Raw genomic sequence first — 24,455 nt, 5'->3', positions numbered from 1 at the left:
GAAGAAACTGCCACCGACTCAATCAGCAGTGCTGCTGTCACGACCCAGCTGTGTAGTTCTGCTAATTGGGTCGTCCGTTTCCGCAACACTATGAGGGTCCTGAGCAGTACTTTAATATGTGTTTAACCCTTTGCAGGAGTAAACACAAAGAGCTGCAGGGTCACTAGTCTAAGTGACCCAATCCGAATGGCTACAGCCTGAATTGTCATTGAACACAGACTATGTGTTACGGGCGGAAAAACAGAGTAATCTATAAAAACATTAAAGGGTATTTAAATAATTTAGCGTTTACAATGCTTTTCATGAAAAAGGTGCCCATCATTTACTTTGCGATTACAAATATTGTTAATATAATCTATGAAGTTTACCATCAATTTAAAGGACCAGTAAATAGAGTAGATTTGCATAATCAACAAATGCATGATAAAAATACAATGCAATAACACTTAGTCTGAACTTCAAATGAGTAGTAGATTTTTTTCTGACAAATTTCAAAGTAATGTGCATTTCCACTCCCCCTGTATCAGGTGACGCCATCATCCTGCAATGGGCTTTAGTGCCGTTAGGACGGTATGGAACGTCTTAGCCGTTTGGCTATCCTGAAGCCAGAGGCTTGGTAAATGGGATCACTGGCTGGAGGGTGTGCCCAGCGTCATAGGCACTCTGCCCTGACCCGATCCTATCATTGATATCACGAGATTGCATGAACTTAGTTCCGATGTAGACAAATAAGTCCAGGAGGGAAATGTTTATTTGTGAAATATTTACCATCTAGTGACCTGAGCAATGACGAATCCCACTTCTTCCAAACGTTGCGTGCCCCACGAGCTGGACGCCATGTGGGGCATGCAACGACTGGAAGAAGCCAGATTCATCATCATTCAGGTAAATAAAGTACGAGATGCGGGAGGAGGAACGGCACAATTTTCATCACTAGATGGTAAATAGTTTACAAATAAAGGGTCTTAAAAAAATAATAATTCAGCAATGAAAGTGCCCCCATTTTGAAGGCTATATGTATATACTGTTCATTACAATAAACTTTACAATCACTTTAAGTACTTTCACTACTAGCAAAACAGAAATCTGCAGAACTAACATTCTTTACTCTGACACACACAAGCTTTTATCATTAAGAAAAAGTATTGTCTAAACCCCTGATCCAAAATCTCATCCGGTCTTACTTATATTCGGTTACCTCTCTAAATTCCACTGTACTACATCACCCTGACAACGGGCTCTTTCACAATCTTAAAAAAAAAAAAAAAAAAAAAAAAAAAAAAAGACCTACAAGAATCCCCATAGACTTTTACTGTGTTTTTCTGCAATCTGTTAAAATTGATTAAGTTTTTCTAAAGGATTGTGACTAAGCCCCATATTAGGTATTATTTCTTAGCATAAAAAGGGACAGTCTAATCAAAATTAAACGTTCATGATTTAGATAGGGCATTTAATTTTAAAACAACTTTCCAACTTACTGTTATCAAATTTGCTTTGTTCTCTTGGTATTCTTAGTTGAAAGCTAAACCTAGGTAGGCTCATATGCTAATTTCTAAGCCCTTGAAGGTCGCCTCTTATATGAATGCATTTGACAGTTTTTCACAGCTAGAGGGTGTTAGTTCATGCGTGCCATACAGATAACATTTTGCTCATGACCATGGTGTTGCTTATGAGAGGGCACTGGTAGGCTAAAATGCAGGTCTGTCAAAAGAACCGAGATAAGGGGGTAGTCTGCAGAGGCTTAGATACAAGGTAATCACAAAAGGTAAAACGCGTATTTATAACTGTGTTGGTTATGGAAAACTAGGGAATGGGTAACAAAGGGATTATCTATCTTTTTAAACAATAAAAATTCTGGAGTAGACTGCCTTTAAGCTTCATCCATTCTACTGTAGATTCAACAAAAGAAGAAAAACACAAGACAGAAACCTGCAGCTCCATCTTATAATGAAGAGTTAAATGCTTTTCAGATTTCTGCCATTAAAGCCTTTGCCAAGATATGAAAGTAATCCTCAGACTGTACCAGCTAATGAAGATGGAGGGTAAATAAAATGAATAAGCATGAAAAAGTCCATTCTATAGCAGCTGATTTGCCATAAGAAATGTGTTCCACCACTTCATTTTTTTTATGTTTATGGGGCTCGTCACTGTCCTTAAAGGGACATGAAACCCCATTTTTTTATTTCATGGTTTAGATAGAGCAAACAATTTTCCAATTTACTTTTATTATAAAATCTGATAATTTATTTTGGTATTTATTTTTGAAGAAGCAGCAAGGCACCACTGGAGTTAACTGAACACACCAGGTGAGCCAATGACAAGAGACATATGTACAGTCACCAATCAGCCACTACTCATGAGCCTAGCTAGGTATGCTTTACAACAAATGATACCAAGAGAACAAAGCAAATGACAAAATAAGTAAACATTGGAAAAATGTTTTAAAATTACATGTTCTATCTGAATTATGAAAGTTAAATTTTGACTTTACTGTCTCTTTAATAGTCAGCTAGCTATCTGCCCTAAATTGCATAGTAAACAGTTAAAATAAATTACTGATTTCCTAGGTTATAGAGTATAACGTAATGTAGCCAATCTTGACATGTGATCAGAAGAGAGTTTGGGTACCAATACAAAAAGGAGCAAACAAAGACTGAGAAAAATAAACTGATTTTTCAGAAAGAGCAAGTAATTTTAAACAACTTTCCACTTCCAATATCAAATGCTTGTTCTCTTGATATTATTTGTTGAAAAGCAAACCTAGGGAAGCTCAGGAGCAGCAATGTGGCTAGAGACATGCCAAGCCACAGTGCTGCTTTGGAGCAGATTTTAACCATGTGTTTAACCTCAATGGTTTACTCACACACATATATGCAAGCAAATATATCAATAATAAAATGGCCTAACATGTTACAGCATTTTCTTTTGTACTTGTATACATACCTATTTCCTTCAGAAACCAACTTCTCCTTTGAAAGATTGTTACTCTGTAAAAAAAAAAAAAAGAACACATAAAAACATTATGCATTTCTAAACAGCAGATCTGGTGTGTAAGGGTTAACAGGACAAAGGACAATATGACCTTTACAGCTACTGTTATAAAAGATGTGAAAAAAGTAAAATCAGCTGTGTTAAATGTAATCTTCCAGTGATTAAATGATTCTGATCAGGTAAGCATTGCAACTCCTGAGCAGAACAGTCAGTGATTGGCTGATCTAGCGGGTTCTGCTCAGCAACTGCATTGCTTGGGGCTCCAGAGTGGGACTTCACCTATGTGCTTGTTTTCTTAGAGTTCTAGGGTGAGTAATGCAATAATTCTTTGAGCATGTAACTTTTACATTAGTATGTCCCTTAATTATCTTTATTATATAAAGACAAAAGGATTTCAATCCTTAATTTGCAGCTGCAGGAATAAAATAAAAAGGGATATGAAAACCCAAAATTTTATATCATGATTCAGGTAGAACATACGACTTTAAACATCTTTCCAACTTAATTCTATTATCCAATATGCTTATTTCTCTTGGTCTCTTGTTATTGGTTCACCAGATGTGTTTAGCTAGCTCCCAGTAATGCATTGTGATTCATTCAACAAAGTATACAAAGATAAAACAAATTAGATAATGGAAGTAAATTGGAAAGTTGTTTTAACAAGCCATGCTCTCTCTGAATCATGAAAGATTTTATTTTGGCTTTTATGTCCTTTTAATATAGCAAACGTCTCAATCCCTAACAATGGGGCATCTGTGAAGTGTGAGCAGGAGTTCTTATAACCCATAATAATGTCTAAGATCATCATTATTTTGCAGTCTGTACCTCCTTCATGTTCTGCTTGGCTGAAGGAGAGACTCTCTTCCATGGGAAATCATTTGCGTAACCTTCGCCCAGGTCCCGCTTCTTAGGATCGCGGGCTCCAGATGCCATAATCCCTGAAAAATCTGCATGCAAAAAACAATTTATATATATTAACAATACTGTGCTAAAGTTATTTATAGTCATTTAAACTCCACATTCAAATTGACACAGGAGAATAGCAATTGTTTGCAAAAAGAGTGAGGGGTCGAGGAGATTATTTTAGAGCCTTTAACTACCCCCTTAAAAACCACACAAATTCCATTTTGGAAAGAGGGGAGACTTCTTTCAATGGAGGGGCCTCCCATCCTTGTAATTAGTAGTGAACCCAAAGTGTGTAGTTTTAAAGATTTATCTAATGTGTAATTACTGATCTCTTAATCCCACTCAATTTTCTGCATAAACTGCAAGATGGAACAAAGTGACAGAAATTTTTTTGCTGGGTATATTTGTAAGAAGCTTACAATCTGCCGTCCTAGGCAAAAATACTCCCCCTGCATACATACATAAAAAAACATGTCAAATAAATTCACTGTCATTTTGTTAGCACAATTTATAAAGTTTTGAAAACAAAAGCAGTTTATGGATACACCCCTTGAACATTATTTTTGCTTCTGGTGTTGCCAATTACGGAGGGATGTAAATGAGCATATGTCACCTGATCCAAACAATTACTGTGTAAAATGTTGAAGGGTTACACATTAACCAACATACTTTAGGGACAGTGAAAACATTGAGATTGTAATATAAAATGCTTTTGTGTAGTAAAACACTTTTGCTATATCCTTTATTTAATCTTCCCTTCTACTGTAATTTAAGTCTGAAAAAAGCACATTGCAGGCTTCACAAGCCTAATCATGACGCATAACCCTCCTTAAAGTTATCTTTTTTCTGCTACAGCCAAACAATACAGATTTTAATAACACAATGATAGTAACAAGCCCTGTCATCTCAAGTCCAGACTGGCTCTTCCAAATAAGAAAAAAAAAAAAAAAAAAAAAAAAAAAAAAAAGAGTTATTCTTACCTGATAAATTTATTTCTCTTGTGGTGTATCCAGTCCACGGGTTCATCCATTACTTGTGGGATATTCTCCTTCCCAAAAGGAAGTTGCAAGAGGACACCCACAGCAGAGCTGTCTATATAGCTCCTCCCCTAACTGCCACCCCCAGTCATTCGACCGAAGACAAGCAAGAAAAAAGGAGAAACTATAGGGTGCAGTGGTGACTGTAGTTTAAAAATAAAAAACACCTGCCTTAAAATGACAGGGCGGGCCGTGGACTGTATACACCACAAGAGAAATAAATTTATCAGGTAAGCATAAATTTTGTTTCCTCTTGTAAAGGTGTATCCAGTCCACGGGTTCATCCATTACTTGTGGGATACCAATACCAAAGCTTTAGGACACGGATGAAGGGAGGGACAAGGCAGGAACTTAAACGGAAGGCACCACTGCCTGTAAGACTTTTCTCCCAAAAATAGCCACCGAGGAAGCAAAAGTATTGAATTTGTAGAATTTAGAAAAAGGTATGAAGCGAAGACCAAGTCGCCGCCTTACAAATCTGTTCAACAGAGGCCTCATGTTTAAAAGCCCATGTGGAAGCAGAATGAGCTGTAATTCTTTCAGGAGGCTGCTGGCCAGCAGTCTCATAAGCTAAGCGGATTAAGCTTCTTAGCCAAAAAGAAAGAGAAGTTGCCAAAGCCTTTTGGCCTCTCCTCTGTCCAGAGTAGACAACAAACAAAGCAGATGTTTGACGAAAATCCTTCGTAGCTTGTCAATAAAACTAAAGCACGAACCACATCAAGATTGTGTAATAGACGTTCCTTCTTTGAAGAAGGATTAGGACATAATGAAGGAACAACAATCTCCTGATTGATATTCTTATTAGATACAACCTTAGGAAGAAACCCAGGCTTGGTACGTAAAACTACCTTATCGGCATGGAAAATCAGATAAGGGGAATCACACTGTAAAGCAGATAACTCCGAAACTCTTCGAGCCGAGGAGATAGCTACTAAAAACAGAACTTTCCAAGATAAAAATTAAATATCTATGGAATGCAAAGGTTCAAACGGAACCCCTTGAAGAACTTTAAGAACTAAATTTAAACTCCATGGCAGAGCGACAGGTTTAAACACAGGCTTGATTCTAACCAAAGCCTGACCAAACGCCTGAACGTCTGGAACCTCAGCCAGACGTTTGTGCAAAAGAATAGACAGAGCAGAAATCTGTCCCTTTAAGGAACTAGCTGACAATCCCTTCTCCAATCCTTCTTGGAGAAAGGATAATATCCTAGGAATCCTGACCTTACTCCATGAGTAACCCTTGGATTCACACCAATGAAGACATTTACACCATATCTTATGATAGATTTTCCTGGTGACAGGCTTTCGAGCCTGAATTAAGGTATCAATGACCGACTAGGAAAAACCACGCTTTGATAAAATCAAGCGTTCAATCTCCAAGCAGTCAGACGCAGAGAAATTAGATTTGGATGTTTGAAGGGACCTTGAAGTAGAAGGTCCTGCCTCAGCGGCAGAGTCCATGGTGGAAAGGATGACATGTCCACCAGATCTGCATACCAAGTCCTGCGTGGCCACGCAGGAGCTATCAAAATCACCAAAGCTCTCTCCTGCTTGATCTTGGCAATCAGACGAGGGAGCAGAGGAAATGGTAGAATCACATAAGCCAGGCTGAAGGACCAGGGCGCTGCTAGAGCATCTACCAGCGCTGCCTGGGGATCCCTTGACCTGGACCCGTAACAAGGAAGCTTGGCGTTCTGACGAGATGCCATGAGATCCAGTTCTGGTTTGCCCCATAGTTGAATCAGCTGGGCAAATACCTCCGGATGGAGCTCCCACTCCCCCGGAAAAGTCTGCCAACTTAGAAAATCCGCCTCCCAGTTCTCTACTCCTGGGATATGGATATCTGAGAGATGGCAAGAGTGAACCTCTGCCCATAAAATTATCTTTGAAACCTCCAATATTGCCAGGGGGCTCCTTGTTCCCCCCTGATGGTTGATATAGGCTACAGTCGTGATGTTGTCCGACTGAAATCTGATGAACCTGACCGTAGCTAGCTGAGGCCAAGCCTGAAGAGCATTGAATATCGCTCTTAGTTCCAGAATGTTTATCGGAAGGAGGGCTTCCTCCTGAGTCCACGAACCCTGAGCCTTCAGGGAGTTCCAGACTGCACCCCAGCCAAGAAGGCTGGCATCTGTCACTATAGTCCATTCTGGCCTGCGGAAACTCATTCCCCTGGACAGATGGACATGAGATAGCCACCAGAGAAGAGAATCCCTGGTCTCTTGATCCAGATTTATCCGAGGAGACAAATCTGTGTAGTCCCCATTCCACTGATTGAGCATTCAAAGTTGCAGTGGTCTGAGATGTAGGCGGGCAAACGGAACTATGTCCATTGCCACTACCATTAGGCCGATTACTTCCATACACTGAGCCACTGACAGCCGAGAAGTGGAATGAAGAGAACGGCAGGAAGTTAGAAGCTTTGACAACCTGACCTACTGAATCTATCAGAGTTCCATGGAAGGAACTCTTGTAAGAGGGGAGAAAGAACTCTTTTCTTCGTTCACCTTCCACCCATGAGACCTCAGGAATTCCAGAACAATTTCCGTATGGGACTTGGCGATTTGAAAAGTCGACGCCTGTATCAGAATGTCGTCTAGGTAAGGAGCCACCGCTATGCCTCGTGGCCTTAGAACTGCCAGTAGGGACCCTAGAACCTTCGTAACGATTATTGGTGCCGTGGCTAACCCAAAGGGAAGAGCCACAAACTGGTAATGCCTGTCTAGGAAGGCGAACCTAAGGAACCGATGATGATCTCTGTGTATCGGAATGTGGAGATAAGCATCCTTTAATTCCACAGTAGTCATATATTGACCCTCCTGGATCATAGGTAGGATGGTTCGAATAGTCTCCATCTTGAAGGATGGGACCCTGAGAAATTTGTTTAGGATCTTGAGATCCAAGATTGGTCTGAAAGTTCCCTCTTTTTTTGGGAACTATAAACAGATTTGAATAGAAGCCCTGCACCTGTTCCTCCCTTGGAACTGGGTGAATCACTCCCATAACGCAACGCAAGAATGCCTCTCTATCTGGTTTGCAAATAATTGTGAGAGATGAAATCTCCCCTTTGGAGATGAAGCTTTGAAGTCCAGAAGATATCCCTGGGAAACAATCTCCAGAGCCCAGGGATCCTGGACGTCTCTTGCCCAAGCCTGTCTTAGAGGCAGCAGCAGGTTTTTTGGCCTGCTTCGGTCTCCAGACTGGTTTGGACTGGGCAAAATTTCCCTCTTGTTTTGCATTAGAGGAAGTTGAAGCTGCGCCACTCTTGAAGTTTCGAAAGGAACGAAAATTAGTCTGTTTGGTCCTTAATTTGTTGGACCTATCCTGAGGAAGGGCGTGACCTTTTCCTCCAGTAATATCAGAAATGATCTCCTTCAGTCCAGGCCCGAATAGGGTCTGCCCTTTGAAGGGGATGTTGAGAAGCTTAGACTTTGAAGCAACGTCAGCTGACCAGGATTTAAGCCATAGCGCCCTACGCGCCTGAATGGCAAAACCTGAATTCTTAGCTGTTAGCTTGGTTAAATGAAAAACGGCGTCAGAAATAAAGGAGTTAGCTAACTTAAGAGCTTTAATCCTGTCTAGAATATCATCTAACGGGGTCTCCACCTGTAGAGCCTCCTCAAGAGACTCGAACCAGAAAGTCGCTGCAGCAGTGACTGGGGCAATGCATGCAAGAGGCTGGAGAATAAAACCTTGTTGTATAAAGATTTTCTTAAGGAAACCCTCTAATTTTTTATCCATTGGATCTAGGAAAGCACAACTGTCCTTGACGGGGATAGTTTTACGCTTAGCTAGGGTAGAGACTGCTCCCTCCACCTTAGGGACCGTCTGCCACGAGTCCCGTGTTGCGGCATCTATGGGAAACATCTTTTTAAAAGCAGGAGGGGGAGAGAATGGTACACCTGGTCTATCCCATTCCTTAGTAATAATTTCTGAAAACCTCTTAGGGACTGGAAAAACGTCAGTGTAAACAGGCACTGCAAAGTATTTGTCCATTTTACACAATTTCTCTGGGACTACAATGGGGTCACAGTCATCCAGAGTCGCTAAAACCTCCCTGAGCAACAAGCGGAGGTGTTCAAGCTTAAATTTAAACACTGTCATTTCAGAGTCAGACTGAAGTAACACCTTCCCTGAATCAGAAATGTCACCCACAGATAGAAGCTCTCCTGCTTTGGCTTCTGCATTTTGTGAGGGTATATCGAACATAGCTACTAAAGCGTCAGAAAGCTCTGTATTTGTTCTAGCCCCAGAGCTGTCTCGCTTTCCTTGTAACCCTGGCAGTTTGGACAATACCTCTGTGAGGGTATTAGTCATAACCGCCGCCATGTCTTGTAAGGTAAACGCATTGGATGCGGCAGATGTACTTGGCGTCACTTGAGCGGGAGATATAGGTTCTGACACATGGAGAGAGCTAGGTGGTTTAACCTCCCTTTTGTCAGTCTGAGAAACCTCTGGTGATAAATCTTTAAATGCCATAATATGGTCCTTATAACTTATAGAAATATCAGTACATTTGGTACACATTCTAAGAGGGGGCTCCACAATGGCTTCTAAACATAATGAACAAGGAGTCTCCTCTATGTCAGACATGTTTAACTGACTAGTAATGAGACCAGCAAGCTTGGAAAACACTTTAATGTGAAACAGCAATTAAACAAAAACGGAACTGTGCCTTTAAGAGAAAAAAAAATTACCACATAAACTGCAAAACAGTGTTAAAAAGTAGTAAACTCTACGAAATGTTTACAGTGTGTATAAGAGACTAAAGCAGCATTGCACCCACTTGCAAATGGATGATTAACCCCTTAGGCCCCAAACCGGATTAGAAAAACAGTAAAACCATTAAACAGTCAAACACACTGCCACAGCTCTGCTGTGGCTCCTACCTGCCCTTAAACACGAAAAAAAAAAAAACCTCTATAGTGGTCCTAGATGCCAGAGGACTCCTTTAGGGAAGCTGGATGTCTCAGTCTGAATATCAACTGCGCATTTAGAGCGCAAAAATAGGCCCCTCCCACCATGCACTCTATGTCAGAGGGCCTTAAAAAAGTACTCCTAGGAGTAATCTGACTAGCCATGTGGAAAACTAGGCCCCAAATAAAGATTTATCACCCTCAAAGAAAAAACGTTTTTTCTATAAACCATGCAAACGTTTTGACACGAAGTAATTTGAGTATTAACATGAATATTACCCTTTTTTGTAAGCATGATCCCAGTCGTTGTTAAATCACTGCATCAGGCTTACCTCAAATATACAAGGCTCTGTCAGCATTTTCTAGACCTGATCTCTCTAGAAATAAATATACTGAACATACCTCAAAGCAGGTAATCTGCAAACCGTCCCCCCAACTGAAGTTTTCTTTCCATACTCTTCAGTTATGTGTGAGAACAGCAATGGACCTTAGTTACAAACCGCTAAGATCATCAACCTCCAGGCAGATTCTTCTTCCAATTTCTGCCTGAGAGTAAAACAGTACAACGCCGGTACCGTTTAAAAATAACAAACTCTTGATTAAAGGTAAAAACTAAACTAAATCACCACATCTCTCTTACACTTCCTATCTTGTTGAGAGTTGCAAGAGAATGACTGGGGGTGGCAGTTAGGGGAGGAGCTATATAGACAGCTCTGCTGTGGGTGTCCTCTTGCAACTTCCTGTTGGGAAGGAGAATATCCCACAAGTAATGGATGAACCCGTGGACTGGATACACCTTTACAAGAGAAATGGTGGGTGGAGTTTGACCACCAAAATACAATTGCAACAAGGTGTTAATCTGTTCTAATAATGCCCAGAATCTCCTATGTTAATCTAATAGAAAACTGCTAAAAATGTTGTTTCCTGTGCCTTTAAGAGTGGCTGAATTGCTTCCATCATAAAGGGACAGTCTACACCAGAATTGTTAGTGTTTAAAAAGACAGATAATGCCTTTATTAACCCATTTCCCAGTTTTGCATAACCCTTAGTTATATTAATATGCGTTTAACCTCTAATTACCTTGTATCTAAGCCACTTCTGACAGCCCCCTAATCACATTACTTTGTTTATTATCTATTGACTTGCATTTTAGCCAATTCGTGCTGTGTTGTGCTGACTCTTAAAAGGGACAGTCAACACCAGATTTTTTGTTTAAAAAGAAAGATAATCCCTTTATTACCTATTCCCCAGTTTTGCATAACCAACACAGTAATACACGTTTTACCTCTGTGATTACCTTGTATCTAAGCCTCTGCAAACTGACCCCTTCTTTTAGTTCTTTTGACAGACTTGCTTTTTAGCTAATCAGTGCTGACTCCTAGTCAACTTCACGTGTGTGAGCTCAATGTAATCTATGTGACACACATGAACTAATGCCCTCTAGTGGCGAAAAACTGACAAAATGCATTCAGATTAGAGGCGGCCTTCAAGGTCTAAGAAATTAGCATATGAACCTATCTAGGTTTAGCTTTCAACTAAGAATACCAAGGGAACAAAAGCAAAATTGGTGATAAAAGTAAATTTGAAAGTTGTTTAAATTTACAGGCCCTATTTGAATAATGAAAGTTTATTTTGGACTTGACTGTCCCTTCAGATAACATTGTGCTCTTGCCCTTGGAGTTATCTATAAGGCCCATATGAACTAGCAGTCTCCTGTTGTGAAAAGCTAATAAAAAAGCATGATAAGTATATTAATATTACAATGTGGGTTGTGCAAAGCTGGGGAATGGGTAGTAAAGGCATTAACTATCTTTTTAAACAATAACCATTTTAGTGTTGACTGTCCCTTTAATGAAGCAAACAAGCACAACAATACGGAGATATAGGGGTGGGTTACATATTGAGTTTAATGCTCCAATGGTACTGATGCTTTACCACTTGATAAACTACAACATTTCATTCAATCATGAAAACAAATTATGCTTACCAGATAATTTAATTTCCTTCTGTATAAGGAGAGTCCACGACATCATTCCTTACTGTTGGGGAAAAAACTGAACCTGGACACCAGGAGGAGGCAAAGACACCCCAGCCAAAGGGTTAAATACCTCTCCCACTTCCCCCATCCCCCAGTCGTTCTGCCGAGGGAGCAAGGAACAGTAGGAGAAATACCCTGGTATAAATGGTGCCAGAAGAAAAATATAATTTAAGGGTCGCCCATTGGAGACCACGGACAGGGAGTGTAGACTAATACAGAAGGAAATGAAATTATCTGGTAAGCATAATTTAGGTTTTCATTTTTAATATAAGGAGAGTCCACGACATCATTGCTCACTGTTGGGAAACTTATACCCAAGCTCTAGAGGACACTGAATGATAATGGGAGGGACAAAAATAGAGGCGGACCCTAATCGGAGGGCACTACAGCCTGCAAAACCTCTCTCCCGAAAGCCGCTTCAGCCAAAGGAAAACCATCAAACTTGTAAAATTTAGAAAAAGTATGTGAGGACCAGATAGCTGCCTTACAAATCTGATCCATAGAGGCCTCGTTCTTAAAGGCCCAAGAGGAAGCCACTGCTTTAGTAGAATGAGGAGGTTCATGTCCCGCTGTCTCATAAGAAAAGCAGATAACAATCCTTAACCAAAAGATAAGGAAGTCAAAGAGACCTTCTGACCCTTACACTTCCCGGAAAAGACAACAAACAAGGAAGAAGTTTTTCTAAAGTACTTAGTAGCCTGAAGATAGAACTTCAAGGCACGAACCACGTCCAAATTATGAAGCAAAACGTTCCTTTGAAGGAGGAGGATTGGGACACAAGGAAGGAACCACAATCTCTTGCTTGATATTGCAGTCTGACATGACCTTAGGAAGAAAACCTAACTTAGTACGTAGGACAGCCTTATCAGAATGGAACACCAGACAAGGAGGCTCATAAATGCAAGGCGGCAATCTCAGTTACTCTGAACACAGAAGCAATAGCCAGTAGAAAAATAACCTGGCAACCTTTACTTTATACCAGGAAAATCCACGCTCTTTACACCAGAATAAGTAGGTTCTCCACACCTTTTGATAGATGCGACAAGTAACTTGTCTTACGAGCTTGAATAAGGAGTAACAATAACTCAGTAAAACCTCTCTTGGCTAGGACTAAGTGTTCAATCTCCACGCAGTCAGCCTCAGAGAATCTAGATTTTGATGAACAAAAGGACCTTGCTCCAGCAAATCCCTGCAACAAGGTAACTTCCATGGAGGAGAAGATGACATCCCCAACAGATCAGTGAACCACATCCTTCGCGGCCACGACGGAGCAATCAGTATCACTGATGCGGGCCACTAAACGAGGAAGGAGTGGTAACAGCGGGAAAAGGTAAAATTAGACTGAACCTCCAAGGCACCGCTAATGCATCTATTAGCTCCGCCTGAGGATCCCTGGACCTCGACCCATATATGGGTAGTTTGGTATTGAGAGGAGACGCCATGAGATCTATCTCCGGCGTCCCCACCTGTTGCATATCTCTGCAAACACTTCGGGATGGAGAGACCATTCCCCCGGATGAAAGGATTGTCTGCTGAGAAAATCCGCTTCCCAGTTGTCCACACCCGGAATGTGGATCGCTGACAGCAAACAGCTGTGGGCCTCCGCCCATTCCAGGATCCGAGATACTTCCCTCATTGCTAGGGAGCTTCTCGTTACCCCCTGATGGTTGATGTAAGCCACCGAGGTTAAAATTGTCTGATTAGAATCTGATAAAATAGGATGAACCCAAAAGGGGCCAAGCCTTCAGAGCATTGAAGATTGCCCGAAGTTCCAGAACGTTGATCGGGAGGGAGGGTTCCTCCTGAGACCACAGGCCCTGGCTCTTCTTGGCACCCCAAACAGCTCCCCTCATCCTGATAGACTCGCATCTGTAGTCACAATCTCCCAGAATGGTCTTAAGGATGTCCCGCGAGACAGATGATCTGGACAGAGCCACCAAGAGAACGATTCTCTCGACCGGTTGTCCAGAGAAATCTGTTGAAACAGATCCGAATAATCGCTGTTCCACTGCCTCAGCATGCACAGTTGCAACGGTCTGAGACGGAACCTGGCAAAGAGAATGATGTCCATGCTAGACACCATGAGACCAATCACCTCCATACACTGAGCCACAGATGGCCTTAAAGAGGTCCGGAGGGCAAGACATGCCAAAGCTAGCTTGCAATGTCTCTGGTCTGTTAGAAATATCCTCATGGATATGGGAGTCTATTATAGTACCCAGGAATTCTACCCTGGTGCGTGGAATAAAAGAACACTTTTCTAGATTTATCTTCCATCCATGGAATCGAAGGAGAAAAGATACCGAATGGTCCTCCACCAGACGAACAGATGGTGCTTGTACCAGAATATCGTCCAAGTAGGGAGCTACTGCTATACCCCGGGTTTTTGGCAACGGGTAGAAGAGCCCCTAGAACCATCGTAAAAATTCTTGGAGCAATAGCTAGACCAAACGGCAGTGCAATGAACTGGAAGTGCTGGTCCAGGAACACAAAACTTAGGAATTGGAAGTGATCCTTGTGGATTGGAACGTGAAGGTAAGCATCCTTGAGATCGATGGTGGTCATGAATTGTCCTTCCTGAACTAAGGGAAGGCTGGACCTTATCGTCTCCATCTTGAATGAGGGGACATTTAGAAACTTGTTTAAGCACTTTAGGTCCAGAATCGGGTGGAAAGTGTCCTTTTTTTGGGACCACAAAAAGGTTTGAATAGTATCCCAAACCTCTCTCTGCAATAAATACCGGGACAATGACCCCTAAGGAGAACAGATCCCGCACACACCCCAGAAAGGCTTCCCTCTTTTCTGGTCTGGAAAACAAGCTTGAGAGGAGAAATCTGCCCTTGGGTGGATGAGACTTGAAACCTATCTTGTATCCCTGAGCTATGACCTCCAAGACCCATGGATCCTGCAGGTCCCTGAACCAAGAGTCTGAAAAAAGCGACAGTCTGCCCCCTACATGATCTAGCTTCGGATCGGGGGCCGCCCCTTCATGCTGATTTAGTCTCTGCAAGCTTCTTGCTCTGCTTGGATTTATTTCAGGATTGAGTCGGCTTCCAAGTACTCTTGGCTTGCTCAGGGTTATTGGGGGACTGCTGTTGTTGGGATTCATCAGAACGAAAATTAGAACTTTGTCCCTTAGACTTGTCCTTTTTATCTTGCGGTAGGAAGGCACCCTTGCCCCCTGTAACCATGGAGATAATGGAGTCCAGGCCTGGACCAAATAAAATATTTCCCTTAAAAGGGAGGGAAAGAAATCTGGACTTAGAAGTCATATCCGCAGACCAGGACTTCAGCCAGAGCGCCTGATGGGTCTGAACTGAAAAACCAAAGACCTTAGCATTTAGGGGAATAATCTGCATGTTTGCATCACAGATAAAAGAATAAACAATTCTCAAGGCTTTAATTCTTTCCTGGATAACGTTGAGGGGACCCTCCACCTTGATCAATTACGATAAGGAGTCGCACCAGTAGGTAGCCGCTTCAGCAACCGAGGCAACAGCCGTTGCCGGTTGAAACAAGAATCCTGTATGTTGGAACATCTTTCTTAGAAGAGTTTCCATCATCTTATCCATCAGCTCTCTGAACGACGAACTATCATTAAGCGGGATAGTAGCACGTTTGGCAAGCGTGGAGATAGCGCCATCCACCTTAGGGATGGAACCCCACAACTCCAATTGAGAGTTCGGGACCGGGAATAACATCTTAAAGGAAGACAAAGGAGAAAAGGAAGATCCAATTCTGTCCCATTTGTTTTTAAAGTGCCAGTAAACCCACAAAATGTTCTACAATTCTGCTTAGCGCAAACTTTGTACCTTAAAAGATTAAAGTGAAAAAATTCTACGAAATTTACTTTCACAGTACGCCGCTCCTGGCTCTACTGAGTGGGTCTGTTTCCTCTAAGCGCATCGGGCATGCTGTCTATTCACAGCCAGCCCGATCGCGCCATTAAACTCAACGTAACTCGATCCAGCTCTGGTCTGGTAGCAGGAGCGAGTTACATTGAGTTTAATGGAGCGATCGGGCCGGCTGTGAATAGACAGCGTGCCCGATAGCTTATGGAAAACAAACAGACCCGCTCAGTAGAGCCAGGAGCGGCGTACTGTGAAAGTAAATTTCGTAGCATTTTTTCACTTTAATCCATTAAGGTACAAAGTTTGCGCTAAGCTGATGTTATATAATTCTGTACTATGTGCAGAATTATATAACATTATTTTGTGGGTTTACGGGCCCTTTAATAATGTTCGCCATTTTTACAGGTACAGGAAAAGTTAATAGCACTACCCTGTCCTCGTAAACTAATTTAGGAATCAAAGGTTCATTAGGCAGCTTGGCCTCTGGAACCTCTAATGTAGACAGGACCTCTTTTAGAAGAAAACTGAAGTGTTCAGTCTTAAATCTAAAGGCTGGTTCCTCCGCAGCAGGAGGCTTAGAGGCAGCAGACTTCGTCCCAGAAAGTTCACCCTCTGAAGCCTAAGAGTGTGACTCATCCTTGGATAACTGAGTCAGAACAGATAAATCAAATAAATTACATGATGACCCCTGGGCAGAAGAGCTAAGTTTAACCTTTCGCTTGTGTTTAGCGGGGTGAGGTAAAGCACAAAGGGCCTCAGACACCACCGTTTTTAACTGCGCTGTAAAATCTGATGGTTAAAGGCTCCCTCCAGATGGAGGATCAGGCGTGCTACGGGAAGCTGCGTGTGTAGGAGATGACTGTTGGGTATGCACCTCACGGGACAGCGAGTCCTCAGAGGTGGATGGCTCAGTGGTACTAATGGGGTTAACCTTCTTAGACTTAATTACGTTGTCAAGGCATGTGGAACATAGTTAAGAGGGCTGGCATACCAAGGCCTCCTCACAATATAAACAGGTATTACTATTCTGAACAGAGGGAGTATCCTCTAGTATCTCAGAATCCTCCATAGCTTAAGCTAATGACAGTAGGACACAGAAATTTTTTTTTTCTCAAAAAGCAAACATAAAAAAAAAAAAACACGGCATCTTTATACTCCCAATGGCTGGGGCACTCACCACCTCCTAGACGCAGACAATACAGAGAAAACGTCTTCTCTGACAGGCAGCTCGGTCAGGAAAGAAGAAATGAAAGTGAGACCACTCCCAGTCACATGGTGCGTAAGGCAGGACATCCCCTGCTATGAGAAAAGGCGCACCAAGCTACAAGCTGCGCAGCGTTCAAAGTGAAAGTAAAAACCTGTGCGTTCCAGCCACATAAGTCCTATGAGCCCATGAAATCTCACACATAAAGTAGCATAAAATCAAAAGCATTATATTTGATTAATCCCCACTGTTCAATAATCCCCCTCAGGAGATATTAACCCATGATAATATAAGATAAAAAGAGCCACACTGTGATCCTGTCTTCTAGCGTTTTCAACATATGTAAAAATGTAAACGATCTTACCAGAATCCATGCTATGAAACAGAAACACAGCCTCTCAAGTGTGACAGTCTTGTAGCATCGCTCCCGACATGGACTTGTGTAAGAAAAAAGCAGACAGTGAAACTTGTCAACACTGATTGCTTAGGAGCTATTAGCAGGCAGTCTGGATGGGTTCAAAGAAAGACTCTCCCTGCATCTCAAGACTAACTTTTGTCAATGCTCTCACTGAGAGGCTGACAAGACTACTTAAAACTCCAGTCCCATATCGAAGGGCAGATACCCTTCCTAAGGAACTACTCTGAAATCTTCTGACACTTCTCTGCCATCCTCCGGTGATGGAAGGCAAAGAATGACTGGGGGATGGGGGAGAGGTATATAAAGCCTTTGCCTCCTCCTGGTGGCCAGGTTCAGTTTTTCCCCCAACAGTAAGGAATGATGCTGTGGACTCTCCTTATATTAAGAAGAAAATACAGTATTTTTGCTTGCATACAACCTGGCCCTTATTCCTGGCTCCCAGGACTTGTCAAGCCCAAACAAGGCTGGATGTTCTACTTTTTGTGAGTAAAGTTTCTCATTTGAACAAAACAGTGGTGCTAAAAGACAAGTTGGCAGTGAGTCTGCTAATGGTCCCCTAACCATTAGCAGATAGCTTTCAGCACAATGTGCCTCCCACAACAATAAAATAACTTTCAGTAAACAAAGTGTACTTGTCTATTTTCTAGTCAATAAAATAAAAACCCCATGGTTGTTGATGTGACCTGCTTTGCTAGTTTGTGTAGTAATAAAAATAATCTGGTGCTCATTGTCTAAACTGCCAAACTCTGAACTCTTTATCCTAAAATGTCATGCTGGTTGAGAGACACCAGGCATCAGCAATACGCAGCTCTAAAATGAATTAAACAAAACTAAGATACAGGAGGAGGTTTTAAAAGCAACAGGGACAGCCGTCAGACAAGTCAAATTCAAAGTGATATGAAAGCCTAAAATGTTCTTTTGTGACTCAGACAGAACATAGTAGATTTACTTCTATTATCAAATCTGCTTTGCTCCCATGGTATTTTTTTGTTGTAGAGATACCTAGGTAGTGAAACACGTATGGTAGGAAATAGTGCTGCCATCGACTGCTCTAGCAAATAGATAACATTCTTGCAAAACTGCTGCCATATAGTGCTCCAGACATGGGCAGGCTCCTAAGCATACAGCAATGATTTTCAACAAAAGATACCAAAAGAACAAATAAAAAATAGAAGTAAATTAGATGCTCTATCTAAATCATGAAAGAAAAATTGGGGGTTTCATATCCCATTAAAAAGTCATGAAACCTATTTTCCCCCATGATTCAGATAAAACATCCAATTTTAAATAACTCATTTATTTCACTTCTATTGTCAAATTTTCTTTGTTCTCATGGTATTTTTTGTGGAAGGGACGTAAACTCAGAAGTGTGCACGTTTGGAGCACTAGATGGCAGAAGCTTTGCAAGACCACTAGATGGCAGCACTATTTCTGGTCATGCAGTGCTCCAGATAGGTATTTCTTCAACAAAGAATACCATGGGAACAAAGCAAATTTAATAATAAAAGTAAAATTAGAAACTTTTTTAAAATTTTATGCTCTGTCTGAATCAATTTTTTTTCTTTTTGTGCTTCATATCCCTTTAATATCACAATTATGCAATAGGTTCCAAGACTTGGAGGCATAATTCTATTGTCATTAAAGGAAATAAATGTTAAATTAACTTTAATGGCTCAGGAAGAGCATGCACATTTTAAGAGTCTTAATTTACTTCCATTATCAAATTTACTTTGTTCTCTCAGCATCCTTTGTTGAAAAGTAGACCTAGTTAGGCTCAGGAGAAGCAATACATAGCTGGGAGCTAGCTGCTAATAGGTGGCTGCACGCGTATGGCTCTTATTAGCTCACCAGATGTGCTCAGATAGCTCCCAGTTGTGCATTGCTGCTCTTTGAACTGGCTGGGTAAAACCCTATTGCAAAGGTTAGACACACTTATATGCAACCAAGTGCAATAATAAAATGTTCAAACACAGAACACTTTTTTTTTTACTTTTATGTCCTTTAAATGTAGCTTTACAAAATGACACTATATCTTTTTTCAGATCTGTAATGAGGATTGGGTTGCTGCCTGCTGTAGGGGCAGGGCTAACTGCTGAAGCTGGCAGTGAGAGACAAAAGCCCCACTAGAAAGTGATTTCTAGTGGTGTGGGAGGGGCTACTAAAGAGACACCTTTCTCCCCATCTATTTAAACTAGATTGGTACGAGACCCCTCAATTAAACAAGGGAATTTCTCTCCCTTTCAAATGAGGGATCACAACATCTCTAATTGTCAGGTGATCTCCTGTCCCAAGTAGACAGCCTTACTGTGTTTGAGGAGGAGGGGCAATTTTAGAGCCCCCCCCATAAAACACAAAAGGTGTATGAGGCCACAGTTTAAAAATGGAAAGAAAAAAAAAAAAAAAAAAAAAAAAAAAAAAAAAGAGGGGAACTTCCTCTTTCCAGTATGGGGTCTTACAACTCTGACCTTAGTAGGCGATTGCCATTTTTATGCCAAATCACCTACCTTCTGTGTTTACATATGGGGGATAATGGCCGCAAAGATGCCCCTCTTCCCTGAAGACATCATACAACACACATACACCCAATACCCCCTCACAAGAAAGAGGAGATAATCACCTGTATACTTCATACCTTTTACCAAAAAAATAAATAAATTAGAAAGTTGTTTAAAAACGACATGCTGTGAATCATGAAAGAAAATTTTTGGGTTTCATATCCCTTTAAGTACCCAAAACTACACATAGCTTATCTGTCTCTCTAGATACTATTTTATACATTTGTATTTGTTAAAAATGGTTTCCAGTCACCTAACTACTCGTGATTACTAGAAGGAGATACATATTGCGTTTAGTTTTTATTTTAAAGCTATGTACTGGGCTTGATAAACCTCAGAGCGCCAGTGTACCTTTTCAAATTGCCCTAGCTGCTGCATTTGTGAGCTCTTTCCCCGTCATACAGCAACTTTATAACATGGCCTTTCTGCACCTGGGAACTATAATCCAAAGATGCCACAGAGCCGAACAGCAAACACAGCCCCCCTCCCTATATCGTCTAGGGCTGCATTTGGTGCACACTCTGTGCCCTGGTTGCCAGCACAAGGCTCATCATAAAAACAAGTCAAACAGACAGGAGCATTCAACAGTACAGTAGAATGCAGCGTCAGATGTGCCCAGTCACAGCTGCAAATTCTAAAACCTGTACCTCTACAGGGCGCATTGGGCCCTGCATTCCCCTGCACTTCTGAAAGCTGCTGCTGCCACCTCCTGCCTGTGTGTTTAATACTAAGAAACACACAATCAGCAAGGTGCTCCACACAGCGGACAGAGACAGACCCCAAGGCAGAACATAGAGTGATCTGAGATGTCATCGCAGAAAATGCAGCATGTCTGCAGAAAGAACAGGAACTGCTAGCACCTAACTTTTCAGTGCTGCTCCACATTAGGCTGTTCTTTTTAACTAGAGCTGTTCTCTGGCTGCATTGTATAAGTTTTCCTTAACAGTGCATCCAGAGCAAAGTGCTGTTTGAAGACAATCAAATACGCAGTAGTGCTGCAAAGCAGCAGTGCATCGATTGTTGTCTGGCTCTGAGATTTTTGCAAACTCGTTGTGCTGAACATGCAGTATATAGTGCTTGTACTGTTGCATATTTTTCTTTTTTTTTTTTAAACAAAAAAAAACATTCTAGGTGTGTGCCGCCTAATTACGATTAGGACCACCCTTGTGCATAGTGAATTTAATTTATTGCTAGTCAGTTATAGCTAATAAAAAAAGAACTGCTCCAAATTGTCTGTATAAGTCAAATTGCATAAACGTTAGAAGCATCCAGATTTGTGAGTTAGGGAAATTATTATAGAACAAAGTTAGACAGAAGTAAAATAGCGATAACCATATCTCCCGGGATCAGTTAATTGAGCTAGATTATAAGAATTATTTTCTTAGGTGTTGTTATTCAGCTGTCTATATTAGCATTATATTAAAGGAACATTAATCACTAAATAAATGCTAGATAGAATGATGCATTCAAAGAAAAGGTTAGTCTGAGAATAAGATGTATTTTTTAAAAGTTTAATTTGTTTAACCCTTTGAGTGCTAAGGTTTTCTTAAAGTGTTTTTTATTTAATATTTTTAAAAATATTTTTTTTTTACTTTTTTTTTTTAAAATTTATTTCAGATCCCCAAGACTTACACCGTTGGAAAGGTTAGGCGATTACCTTTCCAACGGTGGGTCTTGGGGGTCTGTAGCTGCTTAGATGCCTGAGATACAGGCTTCTAAGCAGCATGCCCCCTTCTCCTATATTTAACATTGTTAATGTTAAATAAAGTTGCGCGGTGACTTCATCACGTTTATTGCGTGTGACGTCACCACGCAAGACGGAAGCCCCGGCGATGCCTTTCATTATGCAGCACCGATCGCCGGGGTAGGAGCGGGTGGGAGCCCCCAGATCTCCCTCAAGTTGGGAGAGTGCTAGCAACGGCTCTGAGCCGTCATTAGCACCAGAGTGGGAAACTCTGTGACGGCTCAGAGCCGTCATTAGCACTCAAGGGGTTAAATATTGACAAAATACGTGTAAAGTTTTAGTGTCTATAAAACAAAGGGTGCTGCCATGTTGTAACTTAGGTTACCTTCTATGCTGTGGCCAATTAGGGACAGTTATAAACAGGTCACTAGAGTGTGCAGCCAATGGCTGTGTGGAATATAACTGTGTTCTGCTCTTCCATTTCTATAAGGAAGTGAAAAGCACACAATTTCAGAATGGAATTACAAGAAAAGGGGACAAAAATAATTAAACTAATATATGGATTTATCATTTTATATTACCATCTCAAAGTGTTTAATGTCCCTTTAAATCTATATTTCATCCCTGCTGAATGTTTCACATCATTTTTTTCAGTACATGGCATGCTAAAGAATAACCTTAAAGGAATAGTCTAGTCAAAATTAAACTTTCATGATTCAGAGATAGAGCAGGCAATTTTAAGCAATTGTCTAATGTATTCCTATTATCAATTTTTCTTCATTCTCTTGTTATCTTTATTTGAAAAGGCAAGAATGTAAGCATAGGAGCCGGACCATTTTTGGTTCAGCACCTGGGTAGCATTTTCTGATTGATGTAAAAATGTAGCCACCAATCAGCAAGCACTAACCAGGTGTTGAACCAATGAACCCGGCTCCTAAGTTTACATTCAGATAAAGATACCAAGAGAACTAATAAAAATTGATAAGAGTAAAATCATGCTCTATCTGAACCATGAAAGTTTAATTTTGACTAGACTATTCCTTTAAAGCGACCAGTAAACACAGTAGATTTGCATAATCAACAAATGCAAGATAAGACAATACAAAAGCATTTACTCTGAATTTCAAATGACTATTAGATTTTTTTCTAACAAATTTCAAATTTATGTATATTTCCACTCCCCCTGTACCATGTGATAGTAATCAGCCAATCACAAATGCATATACGTATAGTCTGAATTCTTGCACGTGCTCAGTAGGAGCTGGTGACAAAGTGTAAATATAAAAGACTGTGCACATTTTTTTTTTTTACTGGTAAAATTGGAAAGTTTATGGGGGTTATAGTGGGTGCAGATGGGGCTTATGTAGGTCCATAACCACCCACTGTAACCCCCATAAGCACCCCCTGTGTAACTTACGTAAGCCCCATCAGCACCCCCTGTAAACCCCATAAGCACGACCCCCCCTGGGCACGGCAAGTCGGCGGTGTGCGATGGAACAATTTGGTGAATTGACGTGGGCAAATCAAATGGACCTATAAGATAATACATAGGAAAAAAGTGTTACTGCATTATCTGATTGGTCCGTGAAGTCAGTGGCTGTACAACCAATAGGGTCTTCTCTGATGAGTGAAGAGTAGGGCCGTGTGCGCATGGACGGCACATAAAATCCTGCGACCCGTTATCAAATAAGTCGGCTTAAACAGCTGTTTGGAGGAGATTGGGCCTCTTGCGCATGCGCAGTGAGCGCCACAAACCTACAACAGCTGATTACATGTCACCGGAAGTGACATGGTACATACATTCCTATGGTAGACAACTTCTTTTAGAACACCGGCATCTAAACTTACATTCTTGCTTTTCAAATAAAGATACCAAGAGAATGAAGAAAAATTGATAATAGGAGTAAATTAGAAAGTTGCTTAAAATTGCATGCTCTGAATCACGAAAGAAATTTGGGTTTAGTGTCCCTTTAAATGTCTGAAACTGTATTACTTTTAAAAAAAAAAAAAAGAAAAAAAAAAGCTGTACAAATAAAAATAAAATAGCAAAATACATTTTCAGCATTAGCTGTATTGCAACATTATTACTATTGCATATTTAAAGAATATAACATCTGTGCATTTCAGGTTTAATTAAAGGGACACAAGTCAAAATAAACTATGATTCAGACAGAACATGCAGTTTTAAGACACTTTACTTCCATTATCAAATTTTACAGTGTCTTATATTCACACTTTCTGGGGAACAAAATCCTACTGAGTATGTGCACAAGCTCACAGGGTATACGTATACTAGTCTGTGATTGGCTGATGTCTGACACATAATACAGGGGCCGGAAAATGGGAGAATAAAATTGTCAGAAAAAAATAATAATCTACTGTTTATTTAAAATTCAAAGTAGGTTTTAATTATTGTCTTTTTATTATGCACTTGTTAATTATGCAATTCCACTGCATTGAGTGGTCCTGTACTAATACTTTTTCAATACACACAAATTGCAGGGTGAATGTGGGTGCAAGTATTAAATAAGATTGCTATCAAAAAGGCAAGCGTGTGTGATTCTTTATCATTGTACATAAATTGTGACATACAAATACATTTCTTTTTTGGAAATATAGGTTTAAGAACTTGTGATGTCACAGCATTCAGTTCAGTAGTTTTCCTGGGAACTACTAGTTGCTTGTTTGCTTTCAATTAAATGTGGAGAAATGGCTGACAATCCCAGCACATCAACATCTCAGGTTCCCTTTTTAACATTTATCATGTAACATACATGGCTTACCATGCCTAAAGTGATTATTCTCATTTGCATCATACAACACTATACAGAGGAATATTGGTTTTGATGTTTT

At 40.8% G+C, this 24,455-nt stretch overlaps 1 protein-coding gene across 1 annotated transcript in view; it reads right to left on the bottom strand.

Annotated features, from left to right (window-relative positions):
• Positions 1 to 24,455, bottom strand: part of KATNBL1 (katanin regulatory subunit B1 like 1) — a 50,982-nt gene that overhangs the window by 23,890 nt on the left and 2,637 nt on the right. The window contains exons 2-3 of the mRNA XM_053689532.1: positions 3,817 to 3,938; positions 2,944 to 2,987 (exon numbers count right to left, since the gene is read on the bottom strand). Of these exons, the coding sequence (XP_053545507.1) occupies positions 2,944 to 2,987; positions 3,817 to 3,924 (152 nt within the window). The 5' untranslated portion in view covers positions 3,925 to 3,938. The remainder of the gene's footprint in view (positions 1 to 2,943; positions 2,988 to 3,816; positions 3,939 to 24,455) is intronic.

The sequence above is a fragment of the Bombina bombina genome, chromosome 1 (genome assembly GCF_027579735.1).
Source record: "Bombina bombina isolate aBomBom1 chromosome 1, aBomBom1.pri, whole genome shotgun sequence".
Classification (NCBI taxonomy): Eukaryota; Metazoa; Chordata; class Amphibia; order Anura; family Bombinatoridae; genus Bombina; species Bombina bombina.
This window is presented reverse-complemented; position numbering and strand designations above follow the sequence as displayed.